This window comes from Mizuhopecten yessoensis, unplaced genomic scaffold (assembly GCF_002113885.1).
Source record: "Mizuhopecten yessoensis strain PY_sf001 unplaced genomic scaffold, ASM211388v2 scaffold11177, whole genome shotgun sequence".
Classification (NCBI taxonomy): Eukaryota; Metazoa; Mollusca; class Bivalvia; order Pectinida; family Pectinidae; genus Mizuhopecten; species Mizuhopecten yessoensis.
In genome coordinates, this window is record NW_018408918.1 from 265,824 (window position 1) to 285,215 (window position 19,392).

The 19,392-nt window shown below is 35.5% G+C and overlaps 1 protein-coding gene across 6 annotated transcripts; it reads right to left on the reverse strand.

Moving 5' to 3' along the window:
• Positions 1 to 735: 735 nt before the first annotated feature.
• Positions 736 to 18,356, reverse strand: LOC110440261 (E3 ubiquitin-protein ligase TRIM33-like). 6 transcript variants are annotated; one of them, XM_021483228.1, is made up of 10 exons: positions 18,227 to 18,356; positions 17,001 to 17,324; positions 13,642 to 15,510; positions 11,451 to 11,616; positions 11,008 to 11,068; positions 10,321 to 10,559; positions 8,878 to 9,013; positions 7,848 to 7,922; positions 7,301 to 7,486; positions 736 to 4,349 (listed from the first exon to the last, which is right to left on the reverse strand). In XM_021483228.1, exons 2-10 carry the CDS (start codon positions 17,314 to 17,316, stop codon positions 4,161 to 4,163), a joined length of 3,237 nt encoding a protein of 1,078 aa, XP_021338903.1. In that variant the 5' UTR covers positions 17,317 to 17,324; positions 18,227 to 18,356; the 3' UTR covers positions 736 to 4,160. The 6 variants fall into 6 exon arrangements, with proteins under 6 accessions (XP_021338903.1, XP_021338907.1, XP_021338906.1 ...); XM_021483232.1 differs by lacking the exon at positions 18,227 to 18,356 and having other exon boundaries at positions 13,927 to 15,510; positions 17,001 to 17,428; XM_021483231.1 differs by lacking the exon at positions 18,227 to 18,356 and having other exon boundaries at positions 7,334 to 7,486; positions 10,330 to 10,559; positions 17,001 to 17,428.
• Positions 18,357 to 19,392: the final 1,036 nt, after the last annotated feature.

Consider the following 19,392-nt stretch of genomic DNA (forward strand, 5'->3'; position numbering starts at 1 on the left):
GAATTCAAGCTACGAAATTCCAATGTCATTCATAAGCAAAATTAGTATTCACTGCATCTTAGGTCTATGTTGACATGTAAAAATAAATTCTGGAATCGAGTCATTATAACGGATACCACATGTGATGCACGAAATGTGTTGCTTTTGAGAACGCTCTTTGGTTCCGCCTTCAGCATTTTTTGGATGATGTCTTCCTTTCTTATTCCGACGTTCCATGGTTCCCAGAACTGTATTACTATTTTTTAAATTGTATTCGTTCGGTGGCTCTGAATACCAAACTTAGTCAACGGTTCCTTTGGAAACGTTAGAGGTTAGTAAAATTTCCAAAGCGTAAGACAGCTGCGTGTTCTGGAGGACGAATGTCGTGGTTGCAAAATCAACAATTGCTTCAAGTTGTTCCGACACCAATTTCACCTGAATCGACCTGCAGCAATTGGTCATCCAGAACGTAAAGATTATACCACGGCTGCTGAAGCTGTAAGCTAAAGGTCATGGCTGCAACATCACCTGGTTCGTGACATAAAAAGATTAAGTCAAGATTGTTGATTCACTAGGCTTGTTTACTGGTCTTGATGCACCAAAGAGTAGCAATTTTGTTTTGGCTTTCTTTCTTGTTTCGAAATTTATGTACTTTTAATGCAATCACTACATTAAATCCAATCATCAAAGTGAAATATAAAGTATGATCTGTCGTACATCTGTATGGAGTAAAAACGAAACATAACACCGCCAAAATAATCTTTTGACTTTTTTATCAATCATGAGTCATGGAACATGCAATTGCATGAGCTAAGTATCAAAATAATTCATTAAGATTTGCTAATTTGTCACAACATTTTCCCCTTCACATTGCAATATTTACAGAACACATTGAACATTTTAATCTTGTACTACACAATTGTCCACAGAAATTATGTAAATGCCTTCAGAACGCCATACATCAACATCAATGGACATTCAACGTCACGGTTGGTACGACAGCATCAATACGAGTCACGGTTGGTACGACAGCATCAATACACATACATCACGAACACAGTTACATAAATCTACAGCGACAGCATCAACACACAGCCATACACTATCACTATTCATCTAATACAGAACACATAATGAAATAGTTCATACATCACAGGGTTATTTTTGTTATTCCTTTATACATTTCATAAATTCATATGAACAGATGCATCATTTCTATAATGGTAAGACAATTTTCCTTGCACACATTTGATTATTGAGGATACATATTGCCAAACAAATTTTATTCTACTGGAAAAAATATTCATTTTAACTGAATTTTCTCTCTTTCCCTTTCCATCTTAATCTTAACAAGGAATAATAGAACATGTCTTTATATTATCATACATTTCCACTGACACCGTGAATGTCAAAGTCACACTGGAAAATTGGATTCACAGATAAAGGGCAAATAATTTTCTTTGTCAAAGATTCCAAGTATACAGTTGTACCCATATTCTATGTGGGGAAAAATATCCTTAATAAGTATGTTTCCATCAACAACCTTGTGTGTCAAATATCGTACATGTATGTGGTTGTACATGCATCTTTGCAGTATGGAATACATTGATGGTAGTCCTTTAAAATAAAGTATGATGTGCCATGCAGACTGGTTTCAATGGTTGTACCACTAAGGTACACAACCCTGCATATATATCACAAGGCATTCTTTTTTTATTTTTTACTGACCAAATGAAGTTAAATCATTTTTTTTTTTTTTTTTAACCAAATGAAGTTAAATCATTTTTTTACTTTTTACTGACAAAATGAAGTTAAATCAATGTGGTTTTTAAGATTTCACCAATGCTATATATCCACTCCCAATGATCTATTAACCTTGTTCATGAAATATTAAAAACATTATTTAATATGTATGCAGACAAATTACATTATAATAAAGTTAACTAACAGGACAGATCAGATTGTCCTTCCATGAGATAAGCTATATTAAAAAAAGTTTGGACTGGCAATCAAAATCACTCTATAACTTATATTAGTTTATAAATAAGATTTGTCTCACATTCTTTTACTGTCCAAACTCTGCGACATCTGAGCTAGCACTATTAATTCCGACAGGCATACACATTGTATACACACATCATTATTTAAACTCTAACCAAATTTCGCTTAGATTAATCTCATCTCCCATTGATAATCTTTATACATTTTGTACATAGAACAGACTGGCAAACCATGAGACCCAACAACATTTCTTAGACTATGAAATATGTTGCCAAAAATAGAAAACTTCTATGAACATTTTGATTTTTTAGTCAATTTTTATGCAAACATAATAACAAATAAATGGTCATTGAAGAAGATCAAGTTTTTTTTATACAAATGTATAAGCAAAATCTCAATAATAGTAGGCAAAAAAATAGGTTTTTGACAATCACTTAGCCACCTGTTGTATCTTATTTAAAAACACTGATCATGGTGTTAAAATTACATGGCACTTCAGGGAAAATCCTGGAATTTGAGAGCAGTGGGTCATTTCGGCAATTTTTAGTCAACATCACTACACTTAATCATAAAGTGTTGTATAAACATATTACATTCAACAAGAATAGTTCATAAAATTTACAATCTGGTTCATTGTTTACATTTCATCACAACTGATCACACAGATATGTGGGTCACACAGCAGATGCATAAAGTTAAGTAAAAATCAGGATTTGTTATATCAAATTTCTTTTTAACTCACTCATATGAAAACCTAGAAAATGAACACATGACACTTAGATTCAGGACTTTCAAATGACTTTGCATGTACACGTTTGACTCCCTTTAAATGAGCTTTGATCTTGGGTTTGAAATGAAAAATTTCATTTGACATGTTTTAACCCTCCAAATTTCAGGAAAATGTTTGAGGTTTTTAAAAGTCCAGATTCAACTGAAAGTCCTGAGATTAACCTGAGTTAATTATAAACCATGTTTACAAACTGACCAAAAACAGACCAAAAGCCTATCCCGATATATAATATTACTATAACTTCCTTTGCATGTTGACAAATGCCAATATCATATGGTAAAAGTAAGAAAATGCATCAAGATCATCTTGCACAACACAACAAATGTGGTATAATTATGGTTAGTACATTCGTGCTATTGCGTATGTCTCAATAAAACTCATTCAATATAATCTGTTCATAATTCTATCGCATCAGGTATTTACTGAACATAATCTAAGAGGTAAAACAGTACATGACAAGTCAGGTTTTTGGTCCCAATATCTTATTTGTGAAACCAACACTGACTAAACTACAAAATAAATAACTACCGATACATCTACATAAGCTTCCATATATAGTCACATGAAAGCAAATCAGATCCTGACGAAATGTAAAAAGAAAATATGTTCTTAAAAGGCTGTGTAATATCCTTTACATGACTCCAATACCATAATAATAGCCATTCTTAAATTTGGAAAATATTAATATTTTATCATGCATATCAGAAATGTGTAAAATTAAATGGCAGTTTAAAATAATGTAGGATGTAAGACACTGATGTCGACAGCCATAGGTCTTACAAGATAGAGGTTATAGAATTTTGTATTACAGGCTGCATACAGGCTGAAAGAGTCTGTTTGAACCCAATCATATATTTTAATAGTAGACTGGAAAAAGGCAGTTTTAGCCCATGTTTAATTAAAGCAGTATGGTATTTCAGACAAATTGGTATAAATGCAGACAGGCAGACAAAGGGACAGATGGAGAAACAACCCAGATATTTATTGTCGGGTTATAACAAAGTTGCTATGCTTTAACGCAAGTCTCCAGGATGTAATTTCCTCTCATACAGTAGAAACCTCCAACATATCGTTATATGCTGTCTCCCGTAATCACACAATATAGCATAGCACAATATTCTGAAAACTTCTTAATCCTGGAAAAAGTGGAGATTCCAATGAAATTGTTGGCATAAATTGTATGTGGTTTTAAATTTCTACATACATTCCTAACTGGCCTGCAACAATTTAATACAAAATACATGTTCCCACTGACTTAGCACTGAACGAGTTCATTTCTCTGCTTATCACTGAAACCGTCAGTCAACCTGCCCCATGAAGCCTGAATGAACTGCATTCAATAGTCAACTGTCGTGACAATATCCTACTGGTGTGCCGATAGTTTTATGGCTTATGAGAAATGAACAGCAGGATCCTCTGATCGCTTCTTTTTGGCAGCGGGATCTTGTGGGGAGGTTGACATCACAGGTCGATCCCGCTCTTCATCCAGGACATCCACATAGCAGGGCAGGAAGCGATGGACCAGATTCTCAAACTCCTCTTCAACCATCTTACCATGTTTCCAGATCTCAGAGGTTGCCTACAAGAAAAAAAAACATCCTGTATTGTAAAAATATCATCACTATATCAAAAGTAAATACAGTGTATGTAGAATCACATTATTCATAGAACAAATACTATCATACAACAGTATTCTTAATGGAGATTATTACAAATTTACAACAAAACCTCAGTGTTTACATCAATCTTTTTGAACAAGTAAGATATCTTTTTTCAAAATATTTCCTTTCATCAACAAACATCTGTTTCAATTTTTTATTGTATTGATATCACTTTCTGTTATGGGGGGGAGGAATTCGTTTCCATATATTGCTTTGAATATATAACTACTGATTCAAATACATGTATCTGAATTCAAGAGCAAGTTGATAGTAACATCACAGCAAAGCTATTTTCCCAACATCCATTTGTAGGTTGAACATTAAACATTTCTGATGAGGTAATACGCTGCACTGCAATACTTCAAAACTGCATAAACTGGTATTTTCAAGTAAGTACAAGTGCGAAAACTATACTACAACAGATCAAAGCTTTATTGGAAACTCGTGTTTCCGAAACGATAAACACCTTTCTTTCAATCTGAGGTATATCAAAAAACAATTATCCATTTCAACATATTATTACTAGTTCTTTCTTCCTTTCGACATAAATCTGTTGTTATTAGTGATGAAACAAAACTTCACCTCGAAATTTCCAATTATTACGAAATGAAATGGTAGAGAAGGCAAACACTTATGGTTCGTCAATAAAAGTTTTGAAAACTTGAAAATTCTCACCTATTCACCGACACAATATCTTGCAACTATTCATAATTACGATTTTAATGACATTGTTGAAAGAGTGCCATGACCTATCGGACGAAAACTGTAATAAGTTGAATTTCTGAATACAATACAACCGTTACAATATCAATTTGTGAGAACCTTATATTATTGACCAAACCTCGCTGATACATCCAAAGAACATTAACACATATACCAAATCAAAACGAGTCAAGTATGATACAAGGAAAAGCTGAGATAGATTAATGTTGAAACGCCATGTGATAAAGCATCACATGGGGTAATTTGCATTTCTTTTAGTTTTACTATAAAGTCTATTTGATTATCCAATCACATTAGCCACAGATTAACCTTACTGTTAGATATGGTACAGAAACATGTCAATTTTCTGAATGTTCCTGCCAAAATATCCACTAAAGTAAGTCATTTGTCTCTTTATATTATATAAAACACAGTTATTGTGGCTTGTTAACTATTTATTTTGAAAACGAAAAAACACGTAAACTAACAGGGTTATGACATGATGTTAAATTATGATCATGCAGTGAATCCGAAGAAGTTTGGTGAATTATTTTTTCAAAAGTGTGTAGGGGGGCTGGGGCACTTCATTTCAAAACCATTTTCACCATAAATGTTGCAGGGGATTTCTGCACAAATCAGGGATAACTTTTATCAGAAATCTCACCCAAAACGTTTCCATTTATTGATTTCCATCATCCAATAAATTCAATAAAATTTTAACAGAAATGTTGTCTGCAGAGCTTGTAGAATTTTATGTTTTCTGTTTTATCTGCAAAAGATTTGAATGGGTCCAAGTCATTTTGTTTACAAACTTGCTGAATTTTCAAACGATAGGCAATCATTCTGAAATGGCAAAGAGTTCTCAGGCAGTTTCTTTAATAGGCAAGGAGCCGGGATGACAGTCGAAATGACAAGATCCCATGAAATAATTCACTAATATATATGCAAGAAATAAAAAAAATCTGTTTACAAATCTGGTTAAAAACATAATCACAGTTGTATAGATACTAAGGAAAGCAAATCAGAAAGAAACTTTTTATCAAGACAAAACAAAAACACTTGTAAAAACAAGACATGTTAATGATAGCAAAATGAAAATAAAACCAAACACACACAAAATAGCACTTCATCCCAATGCACACAAAATAAAAGGTGATGAAAAATAATAAGATAAAAAAAGAAATAAAGAGATTGTTATAGAGCATCCACCTTCCCTAAAAGAAGGACTCGAAGGAAAATAAAACCACAACATTGAAGTTCAGCAAGGATTATAAACTGTTCCATATTTTCCGGAAGATAAGTTGCCACAAGCAAGTTTTTAAATTTTTCTTCTGCAAGCTTTTATATATTTAATCTTTGGCTAGGAAAGTATTGTCAACTTTGACATACATTTAGATGATTTCAACAAGGAAGCAGTATGTCATAATAGATCATTTTAAGCACATTTTTTTTGCGAACTACTGGTAGCAGCCGATCCCATCACTAAGAATTGCATTAACAATATTTGCTTTCATTTTGTTTATCCTGATTTATCCGTTTTATTTTTTACGGGGTGTTTTATCACTGCTGCTAAATCAGTCATTCCAACACGACTGTGTTTTATCACTGTTGCTAAATCAGTCATTCAAACACTACTGTGTTTTATCCCTGCTGCTAAATCAGTCCTTCCAACACTCCTGTTTTTTATCTCTGCTGCTAAATCAGTCCTTCCAACACTCCTGTTTTTTATCTCTGCTGCTAAATCAGTCACTCCAACACTACTGTGTTTTATCCCTGCTGCTAAATCAGTCCTTCCAACACTCCTGTTTTTTATCTCTGCTGCTAAATCAGTCACTCCAACACTACTGTGTTTTATCACTGCTGCTAAATCAGTCATTCCAACACTACTTTACTGTGTTTGCTTGTATTATTATAATTTACAGGTAGACAACTTATTATCAAAACCTGATAAACATCAAATAAATCACAAATGGTTATTAAAGAAGTTAATTTCATTATAAATGTCTGCCTTATCCATTGATATACAGAAATAATATTTCATTGCAGACCTAAATTGCTGGTTGCAAATTCTCAATTATCTTCCGGAAAATATGACACTTATATGATACAAGCTGGAGATGGGCGAATCTACCCAGCTAACCATGCCAGAATTTGAATCAGTTCCTACTTTGATGTTATGTACTTGGGTCGTAGAACTTACATCATTGTAAGTTCTGCAGTTCCTGAAAACCAGCAGCATGTCCGCGATAAAGTCGTCCACAACATTGTAGTGGTTGAAGTTCTGTCGCTGCAGTTTACATTTGATTTTACCAAAGTCTATAGGGTTGGTGATGATCTTGTAGTAGTTTGGCACCTGTTAAAACAACAAACATATAATCTACAGACCTGTTTATAGCCATGTCAACATCATCAATCTTATAAGCACATCATATTGTACTTATACTTGCCAAACACAGACTTATATATTACAAACACAGAAAATTGTATCACACGCTATGAGATGTAGGACACAAATCAATTTTGAAGGAAAGTTTTTCACCTAGTCTTTTAAAAACTAAGGTACTTGATCTAAGAATAAAGCTCTTAAACAGAACTTGTTCACAAATAAAGTTCATTGCAATATAGTATTTTATAATTATAAATATATGAAAAATAACAAATAATGCAACAGATCTAGACTATATCGTAAAAACAAAAGAATCCAAAAAACTCACCGCTTTGCTGACAGGTTCGTGAAACACAGTGCTCTTTTGATGACAAAAGAGCTCCAGAAGTATTCGTTCGCACGCCTGGTAAACATATAAAATAATAATGAGAGTCAGTAGGATCAAGGGGAAGTAGCACTCTAAGTCCTGATAAATTGATCAGGGGTTTTATATAGGGACGCATTTGTTTATCGCCATCCAAACTGTTGAATCGGTTGGACCAGAGTTGTTCGTATATGAAATAAGGTCGGACCTAGCAAAGAGATGCTGTTTTCAGGCGAGCTTTGACAAAGCCTTGCAAGGCCTGCATAAACAATTTTACATTTGCAGGTCCCCCAAGATTTGCACCTGAAAGTGCCACATTTAAAACCGATCAACCAGTTGAAAGGGATACATGAAAAGGGCCGAAGTCTTTGCAACAGATAATTAAGGTCATGCGACATCTGTGTACACATATTCTGGGGGATAATAAAGGATCATTTTAAAGTATTTCGTCATTGCAATGTCATTACCTAAATACAGTAGCATAAAAGCCCATCTGGTCATCTTATTTTGACAATAGATGAACCAGAGCCACCAGGAATGGACGCTTTGCTACATTACTCTTTACAGAGTTAACAGTAGAAATACACTACTGCACTTATCCTGCAATAAGAACAGGGGGGGTTAACACATAATTTTGATATCAAAGTGTTGGAGGGGGTGCTATTACAGGACAATGAAATAACATTGGATTTTCTACTGAAATGCAGTACCAGTAAATATGAGTGGGCTCGTTTCCAGACATGGAATTATTGCTAGATTAAATCTGGTATAAGAAGTAACATCCTCCTTTATCAAAAAGTATTGGATGTAAAATGTTTATAAGTTATAAAACCCTTTAACCTCTAAATTTATTTGAAAAATACATTGACATCCATATAAGTTCATTGTCTGTCATGTTTCCTACCTTGATTGAGCTGTTAGTTGTGTTTCCTACCTTGATTGAGCTGTTAGTTGTGTTTCCTACCTTGATTGAGCTGTTTGTTGTGTTTCCTACCTTGATTTCGTTGTCAGTGAGCCCCGTTGGCGCCTTTCTCTTGCCGGTCCCTGGAACAATGGTGAACTCCTTGTTTTCCTTCTGGGCGAGACACAAGTCGTCATCTTTTGCACACAAGCTACAGCTCCACTCTCCACTGTGAACAAATAATTAATCCATTCGTAAGTTGTATCGTCCTTCAAAACACCAAATCATTGAGCCATGTTTACTCGCAGTTTCAGAAGAAAATGAGTGACGTAGTGTTGGGAATCACTTGTAAATTTATACTCGATCATCACTTCCAATCAAGTGACTGATGATCAACTAATGATCGATCAAATTGAACTTAAATTCAGTAATTTAAGGTTATATTCGCTTTCCGAAATCTACTTTCACTTTCGTTTCAGGGGGAAACCAGACATTAGAGAATTTCACTAATAACGCTCAACATTCAGACAAAAACAATACGTATGTTGACAGAACCTTATAATAATTGAAAAATATGTATTTGGAAATAAAATTGATGATGTTTGCAATGTCCATTATGCTGCGACAGCTGCATCTCGTATTCAGATATGCTGCGATGGATTGGCATTCACCTGATGACACCCCGCCAAACTTAACATTTTATTTGTAAGATAGCCCACACTTTTACACAAAGTGTTTTATTTATATCCAGCTAAGGAGGAACAATACCTTCCTAACGTTTAAATCAGTAGCCCTGTATGGTCATAGAGTTTAATCTCTTGAATGTCCTGGTTTGCCATATTGTCATGCACTGACAGAGCCATGCAGCATTTCTATTGAAACGCAAGTTCCGATTGGTTGTCGGGTGGACCAGCTAGCCAATCAGCATCGTCTTTGTGTGGGACGTTAGGTCAAGTTATTAGGCCCAAGAACGAACAACTCGCTGTCGGCAGTAATAACAGTAACTATCCGAGTTTATTTTTTGTTAATACTTAAATTTGTCAAACTATAATCGATCATGGAAAACGAGGATCAGTTAATCGATTTTCAAAACCAGACGTTGACTAAATCGATTATTTGAACAACACTAGAGTGAAGTAATAACCAATTTCCCCATGGCAAATCAAAGGGATAAATTAAAGTTGCGGGTAACTTCAAAATACTAACTAATCTTAAAACCTTTACAAAAACTGCAGTTATAAAATTCAGCATTACTATTTGGACATCAACTTCCTATAAAGTAGAATGTCCACTTCTGGTGAGAATAGATATGAATGCACAGAAAATGGACCAATTATTTTTAACACATTTTGTTTCAAATTTAAATGACTTGAAGTAAAGAAAACTTTGTATTTGCATAAAAGTGATTATGAATGGACCAAGGAATAGATATTGGCCTGTGTATGATACTATAGTGATTAGAAAAGTTCCTAGTTATCCAACAACAGCAATTAGGAAGGATCGGAGTACTCTCCAAAGGATAATGCATGGACTTACTGGACGTACCTTGGGTAAGCGTTGAGCTCAGGGACATGACACCTAATATGGAAAACCTTCGGACACTTGTCGCAACACAACAAGTCACCACCGTTCTGACACACGGCACAGTAGTCTTCGTTGGGGTCGTTGTTGATGGGAACTGGCATCGTCTTGCCTCCCCCCACAGGTGCTACAGGAGGTTTCATGTGTACAAGGGGAGGGGGTGGCTGGGAAGGTAAAGGGACTGGTGCTACAGACTGCAAAACAATGTTTTATTGAAGATGAAATTGTATGAAAAAAATGGTTAAAATTTACATGAAAATTATCTATATTAAAGACATATGACTGAATCAAAAAGGGATATTTTATAATCAGCAGTATCAGTATTCAGGCATTAAATGATATTCCATTCATGTTGTTACAATTTTACAGATTATCAAATATGTACTGATTACAACATTCCAATATTTTTTGCAATTGACCTGCTTGTTTAAGCCGATTCAAACTTCAATCATAACAATTACCAACTTAACAAATCTGGCCATCCATATACATTGAATATAATCAACTGATAAAAGTCAATAATCTAGTGGCTGTTAAACAGTTTGAAGAACAATTTGAGATTTCTGAAATTTGGATCTTATAACTTTTCTAATTGAATACATATACAATGTAGATGCAAAGTTTTTTGCAGTTTTAACTTACCTGTGCTTGTATTTGTGAGAAGGAACAAGGAGGAAAATCTGTAAACTCTAGTTTTACATGACTGTAATGTGAAAATAATGTGGATTAAGGTTTATGACTTAAACTGAAACTATTTTATGCATTATTTTAGGACTTATCTTTAGAATTTTGGAAGTTCATAACATTTGCTGGAAAAATGAACATAGTCCTTTACAATTTCTGTTGACTTATGTTTTTTCTGTAAAGTTGAGAACCTCTTTAAATGATGCTAGAAAAAATGAACATAGCACTTCATTGTTTTTTAAATAATCAAACATTGGCTGAAAGCTGCAGGATATCATCTTAAATTAACACCTGAAGACACATTTGAACTCTTCCAATTCAAAAGTTGGAATAGTTCATTATGAAATTTCAGGGGTGAATAATATAAGTTAATAACAATTGCTGAGAGATCTAAACCTTACCTATTGGCTGTGACTGATCCCACAGCCTGTCCAGAATCAGCACTACTTGTAGCTAGAGGTAGGTCGGGAGTGACTCTCGTCCCACCTTGACTTGCACCTCCTGACTGGTCAAACCCAGCCCCTGCTGGACTTGGTGTCTGGTTAGCGTGAGAGGCAGCTTGGGCACCTATTGACAAGTAATTAGTAACTAATATCAATAACATACACAATTAATTCTAATTATCAATTTTCTTTCTCAGAATGTTGACAGCGCCCATGCCCCCATTAATCAAACTCAGAGACAGGGTCAGTTCTTTAAATGTTGGCAAGTTCCACAGGGAAAGTGCAAGTCCAGGAATCATACATCAGCATCCGAGAAATCACTTATAGCCTTCTGAAGTAAAGAAATTGAAAAGGACCATATACTTGTTTTCAGGAATGGTTTTCTAGCTATGCAAAAGGACCCTATTTAAGCTCAAAAGGATCTCATTTATGACATTACCAGTGCAAACCCTGTAAAGAACTGATGTTTATCCAACTAGTTCAAAAGTTTTCTTTTTAGAATGCCCGATATCATGATATCGTGAAGATCCCATAATTAGACCGATACATTGTACTTGATTTATATCTACCGTAAGACAAATTTAACAATACATTGTACAACATATATAGCTACATTATTTTATTGTGCAGTAACATGTCTAGAAATATGTATTAAGGACCATGGGTAGATGTACATACATACAGATGTATTAATATTGTCCAACATGTATGGTTGCTTATATAGCTATAGGCCACTAGGCCAGCAACATTGATCAATATTGCCATTCTAAAGTGTAGGAATCTGAAGCAAAGCATTGCTTTTTTCAGTCTTTAATGCTGGTGGCTAGTTTCAAAAAGTTTGATTACTTAAAATAATGTCTTGTCTTAATGGAATAAAAGTTGACAGGAATGTATTGCTGTCCAGCTTGCACCTTTGATGTACATTCGTGATTGGAGACACCATGTCTTATACATAGTCTACACTGTTATGTACATATGTACAAATATCAATTTCTTAAGGTTGATGAAATTAAGGGGGCGTAGTCATCAACAGCTATGTGAAGATGTCCCAAACTAGATTTATAAGCATATTCATGACTTATTAACAAGTCAAATATGTCCAAATAGTGTTCACAATCAGATATTTGCACACACACAAAAAAATAATACATGGACTCATGCGAAAATCATCTTATTTTTTTTACAAAACTCTTCGCCTTAATTATTCAGCGATATCAATACTGCACAGCTTCACGCAATCAGACCTCAAATAACGAACTGAATAAAATCAACTTAACGTGACTCGACCGAGCCAGCAAAGGTCCATGCGAAGCGAAGTCAGTTGGAGTTATTGCAGGCCTACTAGCTGTTAAATCCCACTAGCTAGCATTGATAGGTATATGTGGATCTATAGTATGCATGTACTTTGTACTATGGGCCCTAGCAGACAAAAGATTTAAAATGTCAATCTAGCTTTAGATATAGTCTTAGACTTCATGCCAGTAACAAATAATTTCTATCATTGCCCGTCTCTTATAAATATCAAATAATTTGCTACAGACAAGAATGCTAGGAAGCTTATGTACTTTACAAGTTTGGACCAAGTTTTCTAATATAAAAATTACTTGGAACTGCACTTGTGACCTGTCTTTACTATGGCGGTCAAAATCAATACATGTACCAAAATTGTACACTTTTCAAACCCCTCTTTTCAACCCACCCACCNAGGCACACTAATATGGTAATTTGAAAATTATGCAAAAAACATTTATTGTGCTATGTTCCTACGACATCACTAAGTGATTGCCATCAACTACAGGCTATGCCGCACTACTACGACCATGCAACACTTATGTAATTACAAGTTATATGCACTGATAAATAGCTGTAAAATCAAGACACTTGTTAAGTGAAATTAGTGAACAGAGCAAACCACCTGATGCAAAAGAATGTTAGCAAGCATGCTGTCATCTAGTGTCCGACTGAAAAATGGGGAAGTAAGATTAGCTCAAGAGTTGTCTCCCTTGCAACAGAAAATGAAACTAGGGTAAAATGTGCAAATAGTATTAGTTCATGCTAGATTGGTGACTTGGGAGGTTAAACTAATGAGTGGGAAGCTACTAACTAACTGCCTGGGGTTATATATTCACAACAACACCAAGAGCCTTACCTGGGGATCTTGTTTGCTCAAATGTTTTGGGGCCTGATTGCGTGGAGGGCAGATATTTATTGGTAAGATCACATATAGTTGTTTGCCACCCAGCGGTGGGGCTACATGGCTGGTGCTGCCCCTCGGTTGACATTTGCGGCCTCTGGCGGTACCCGCCCTGCGTTGGACCTGATGCCTCCTGACACATGCCCGATCGCGGTGCACTGTAACCACCCGATCCAGACAGGTCAGGGGCAGTGCTACGCTTTGGTAAGTTTTGCTGCTGCATGGCATATGCATTCATACCTTGGGGAAGCATGGGCCTGTTGTAAGATGGTGGTGGTTGATTGCGATTTCCGGCAGGAGCAGGGGGCCGACTCGGAGCTGCAGTGTTATAGTATGTTCCACCCATATTTGCCAAATTGTGTATCGCGCCACTGGCTGGGAACCTACTAGATGCACCCGACATCTGAGCACGTGCTGGCATGCCACCATTCGTGATATTGTTGAGGTTTCGCGTGGCCTCTATGACAGGCACCTGCCCTGCTTGGTAGTTGGAGCCACTGAGTATTCCCCCATAGATTCCCGGAGGTGGTGGATGCTGCTGCTGTAACTGTTGCTGCTGTCTAAACTGCTGAATTGCTTTCTGCTGTTGTCGAAGCTGGTACTGTTCAACCATTTTCTGAAACATCTCCCGCTGTTTCTCTGGTGGATAATTCTTAACTTGGTTCTTAATATGGTTGTATATATTCGGAGGAACTCTAGCTGCAACACTCTCAAAGCCTGGGATAGGGGGACGATGAGGTACTGTCATGTTGGGGGCATGGGAGTGAGGGGTGGTCTGAAAAGGGGCACTAGGCAGAGCAACTGGGGAGGCTTGTGATGTCACATGACCCCCTAGCCACGCATTTGGATAATTAGTACCATCAATTACCAAATGACCCACTTTAATAATGTTTTTCAGGAGGAAGTCCTTTTCATGTTCAAATGTGATAGCGTAGTTAAGAATGCTTGGGTGAAATGGAATGCCAGTACGTGACAATTGGTCCAGAACTTTCATCATAGAGCCCTTAGTGTAGAGAATTGACAGGTCGTCACCCAATGTTAGAGCATTTTCCACAAACTGTACAGAATGTCTCATTCGAAACACAGCGTCGTTCACTAACCTCTGTTTGTCTGATATCACACAAGTTTTACTGCTTATGTACTTCTCTAGATGAGTAACTAGTTTGTCAGAATGTGATTTTATTTCATTCACAAGTGTATCAGTCACATTTCTTATGTTGTCACAAACGTCTTCCAACTTTGTTTTTAATTCTTGGTTTTTGGCTTGGAGTATTTTGTCAGCCTGGTTGTAATTTTGTAACTTTTGTTTCACTTTAACGACCACATGTTGGAGAATTTCTCGCTGTTTCGTAATGGCCTCATTCATAAACTGATACCTATGATCTTTGTGTTCTAAAAGCTGACAATCTCGACACGTCAACCTATCACATGTTTCACAAAATAATTTTAGAGGTTCATGTTTATGTGTACGACAAAACATGCTCTTCTGTCCTTTTGTAACTGGAGGTTCGTCATCTTTTTTAAGTTCACCTTTCGGTGAGATTGAGTGATCTTTGGTGATTCTTACACGTTTGTGTGCGAAAACACACTGATCACACAACCACTCGCGACAATCTAGGCAGAAAGATGATGCTTCGTCGTTCTCATCACATGCTGTACATTTGTGAACTTCTTCCTTTTCCTCTTCATCCTCATCTATTACTATTGGTGTGTCTGCATCAACATTCACAAACAGATTGTCAATCACCAGCGCCTTATCAACAGCAATACTGCATGCTGGACAGGACACAGAGAAACTGTCTTCACTTTTTTCACCATCTTTTTCTGTAAAATATAAAAGATAAAATATTTCATGAAATCTGAATCCTCCAGATATTATCATCAAATACACTTCTTCATAATTTCTTAATTTAAGAATTCCTTGGAACTTTAGAGTGTATTGAATAACAGTTTTATAAGGTGTAATATGTATTTATATATATTTTTATTTACTATCAATTTACATACATGTTTAACCTTTGTATAGCTTTCCTTACCACCTGGCTGGGAAAAACCCAAAAGATCCTTTTTAATGTTAGGGTAATACTGTACTAGACATGATATCAATTTTTTGAGACTTAAGATTTATCTAAGAGCAAATTAACTATATATGATCCACCATAATGTATTTTTAAAGAAACAATTGATTTTTGTGGGATTAATTTATCCATGAGTTATGAATATCATTTTCAAAACGTTTGGGAGTTTAATTTGTCTATTTCCCAGAGATGTTGTGGATTCTCAAAAGTTTGTAAATCCATGACTAGGATGTATCTTGTGTCCAAAAAATCACTGAGAAACCTTATCAGAACGTAAACAGTGTTTATTAAGAACGATTCATGAACATGTGTAAAACCAAATTCATATTTCTTTATCTTCCATTATAATGCAGTCAATATATATGCAGGGATGTTCCACACCCACTCTCGAACAAAACTATGGCAACAGGACTCATAGTGGCACACATTTTAATTCCCATGGTCATCAAATAGTCATTGGGATATATACACTTAAGTCAGCTTTGTGCAATTCCACTTGCACTGGTCCAATGACATGGACTAGTACATGTAGATAACATTTATAAGGATAGATGAATGAAAATTCCCAACAATTGCTATAGAAGGAAAAATGCACAGCAAGACTGTGATTTGAACCTGGGACCCTCTGAACTCTAGACGGACACGCTACCGATTGAGCTACCTGACCATCCACGATTGACCCAGTCCAGTTCAGCAACACTATCAAAAACTTTTAATATTAAGTAGCAAAAAAAGGTTTTCGTGCTAGTTACAGCAGTATACTTTAACAAAATCTGTCAGTGGGCTTATTCTAAACACCAAATTACACACTGCTGTTTATAATATTCTAAAATATATCCTCTTTTTTTTTAAACCCGAGATAAAATGTGAAGTTCATTTTACCTGAATTAATATTATTATTATTATAAGTACTTATTTAGATTTATATCATACATTCTACTTTGCACAATTGATCAATTTCATACATCTGTAGGCCTAGATTGAATACATCATTACAATACACACATGTAATCATATAACACTCGCAGTTATAACAACATGTGATAACAATTTTAACATCGGACATTGTGCAATTTACCAATTAAATTAATAAATAATTTCTGACTGCTTGTTGCATGCATGTGACTATATTCAAAGTTATACTGTACTTAGTTACGCACATGGCAAACATATTGTACGTCAATAGTTTATACACAAATTTAACCAAGCACGGTCAGCTCCATGCAAATCACTTACTGGTCTTGTCACCGGTCGCCGGTTTTTCAAGATCCACTAAAACTAACGGACTGTCTATCGACGTATGATCACCGCTTCCCCCTCCGGATGTTTCTGTTTTATCGCCATTTTCCTTTTCTGTCTCAGATTCATCTTTCGAGACCTCGAGCTTTGGGTCTTCAGGTTTTAAAACTTGAAAGAGCGTCTGATAACAAGCGTTGCACAAAGTGTGCAGACATGGAAGTAATTTTGGAGATTTGTCCTTTAAATCAGTTGCACAAAGCACGCACAGTTTAAAAGGATTCTCCTCCTCTGTAAATTCTATCTCGTCTGCCATTTTCAAACCTGCAAATAGGAAGCAATCGCATTATTATCGAAACAGATTAGCATGATACAAACATGCCGCCATTACTGCAGTCTCGCTTTGAAGAGTGTAGGCTTCACTGTGTTACTTCCGGTTAGTTTAGCGGAGGACCGCCACAGGGTATTTTGTATCGAACAAAGGCTATCAACACAAAGGAACTCGAGGCGGTATGCCCGTACACATACGTTAACCCACATACTATTATAAATCTCCAAATTTTATGACGACATCGTCACATAAGCCGTGTCATAAGTTATTTAATCCTGTTACAGACTTATTGACAAATCCTAGTTGAAATTTGTGGTCTTGTTGATGATGATAATGTCTGTAACGTCATTCCAACACATAAATTTTGTCATTTTATATGACGTCATTCCACTATTTTTCGTGAACTAAAGTTTATATATTCGCACGTTTTTAACTTAATAAACATTTTCATAAATTTCGATTTTTTTTCTATGATTTAGCATTTTTTGTTTGGAATCATCGTTAAATGACACATTTCTTAAAAAATAAAAGCGTCATATAAAATGCCACACTTAAATAAATATGATGGTGGCATATGTGGAAATTGAAATGACGTCATGCATAATGACGTCATTATTAAAAATGACGTCATACACCGCACGTAACACGATGACTAAACGTGTTCATTTTTGTATATATTTCATAATTAATCCTATGAGAAAATATTTGTTTGCCAAATATTCAATCCCAGCCGATCATGACATTAAACCGGTTCACTCTTTTCTGTCATTATCAGTTTAACTTGGAATTTTCAGTAGGTTATTATATTTTTTGAAATTTTGCCAAGAGCTTTCGCAGATAATGAGAGGTAATACAATCATATTTCAATATCTGCTAGTTGTCCTTTCCAACTTACAATGTAGATATTACCGAACATGACTAACCACATGTCGTCTTGAACTCCGCCTCTTCTCTGACTGAGGACGTTCTATACAATGTCCTCTTATTTCTGCGCAGACTTGTTATGCGAGGCGGATATCACGTGATATGTAAGTCAATGGAAAATCCCCAGAAAACGCCTATGAAAATTTCCACAGCCTAGTTACGACTCGTGAGCTTATCTATTTTTAGTAACGTATTAATATAAACACCAGCTGCCAACAATGTTGGCAGGCTGCCAAGTTACTCTGCCTGTCAGGGACGCGGCCTTTGTTCGCCTGCCAAGTTATCGGCCGCAGGCAATCGTTCTGCTGACTAAGTAGGTGTAATCTGTTATCGATGGTATTTACTCAAAACTTGACACGGCTTGTCACTACGTTCAGCTCTCACACATTCCATTGCTTACTCATTCTCGCGTGGATACTGAGAGTGGGCATATTTTTGTGAGAGATTTATATACGCGTGTCTTGAAATATTATCGATAAGTATAGACCGGTAGTAAATGAATCCACTGATAGCAGGCACGAAGATATTATCACGTTTATTGGTTTATCACCAGACACAATGGCAAGGAATCAATAACAATTTGTTGTAAAATAATTGATTATGAAATGGTGTGTTAATTGCGGCGTGTAAAATTATACGTACTGCGTATGTGCACGTTATATATACCACGATTAACCACAAGATTTAAATATAGAAACTGGGTTATTGATATTACAAAATGTATTTAAATAATATTTTCTTTATTTTTGAAATTCTTAGAAGTATCGATTTCTGTTTTAATAGAGTAAAACAGATTCAAACCATCTGAAATTACTTGTGTGTTGAATATAAATGAGCAAAACGAAAAGACGGCAATTAAATAAATGACTCACTCTGAAAATATTTTGAAAATTCATCAGCTAACTTTGTCCAAATATATAAAATGAGCACGGTAAGCCTGTTATGTTCCGTCTTTTCGTTATTGTATCGGGTTGTCCAAAAACTGTATTAACCGATGCACAAAATTATGTTTAATAATGTCTTATTTGGGATATTAAAACAAAGCTATAAATAAATAAAGAAGTTTATGGATTCAAAACAGAATTTTTTTTGACGACAATTAATTTTCAGAAATATAAAAATATTTCTGAAACGTTC

Bases quoted from the DNA above. Each gene is read 5' to 3' on its own strand.
- LOC110440261 (XM_021483228.1), bottom strand. From the start codon at position 17,316: ATGGCAGACGAGATAGAATTTACAGAGGAGGAGAATCCTTTTAAACTG. The intron at 10,560-11,007 runs GTAAGTTAAAAC...ATTGTTTTGCAG, and splicing joins TCTCACAAATACAAGCACAG to TCTGTAGCACCAGTCCCTTT. The intron at 7,923-8,877 runs GTAGGAAACACA...TATGTTTACCAG, and splicing joins TCACTGACAACGAAATCAAG to GCGTGCGAACGAATACTTCT.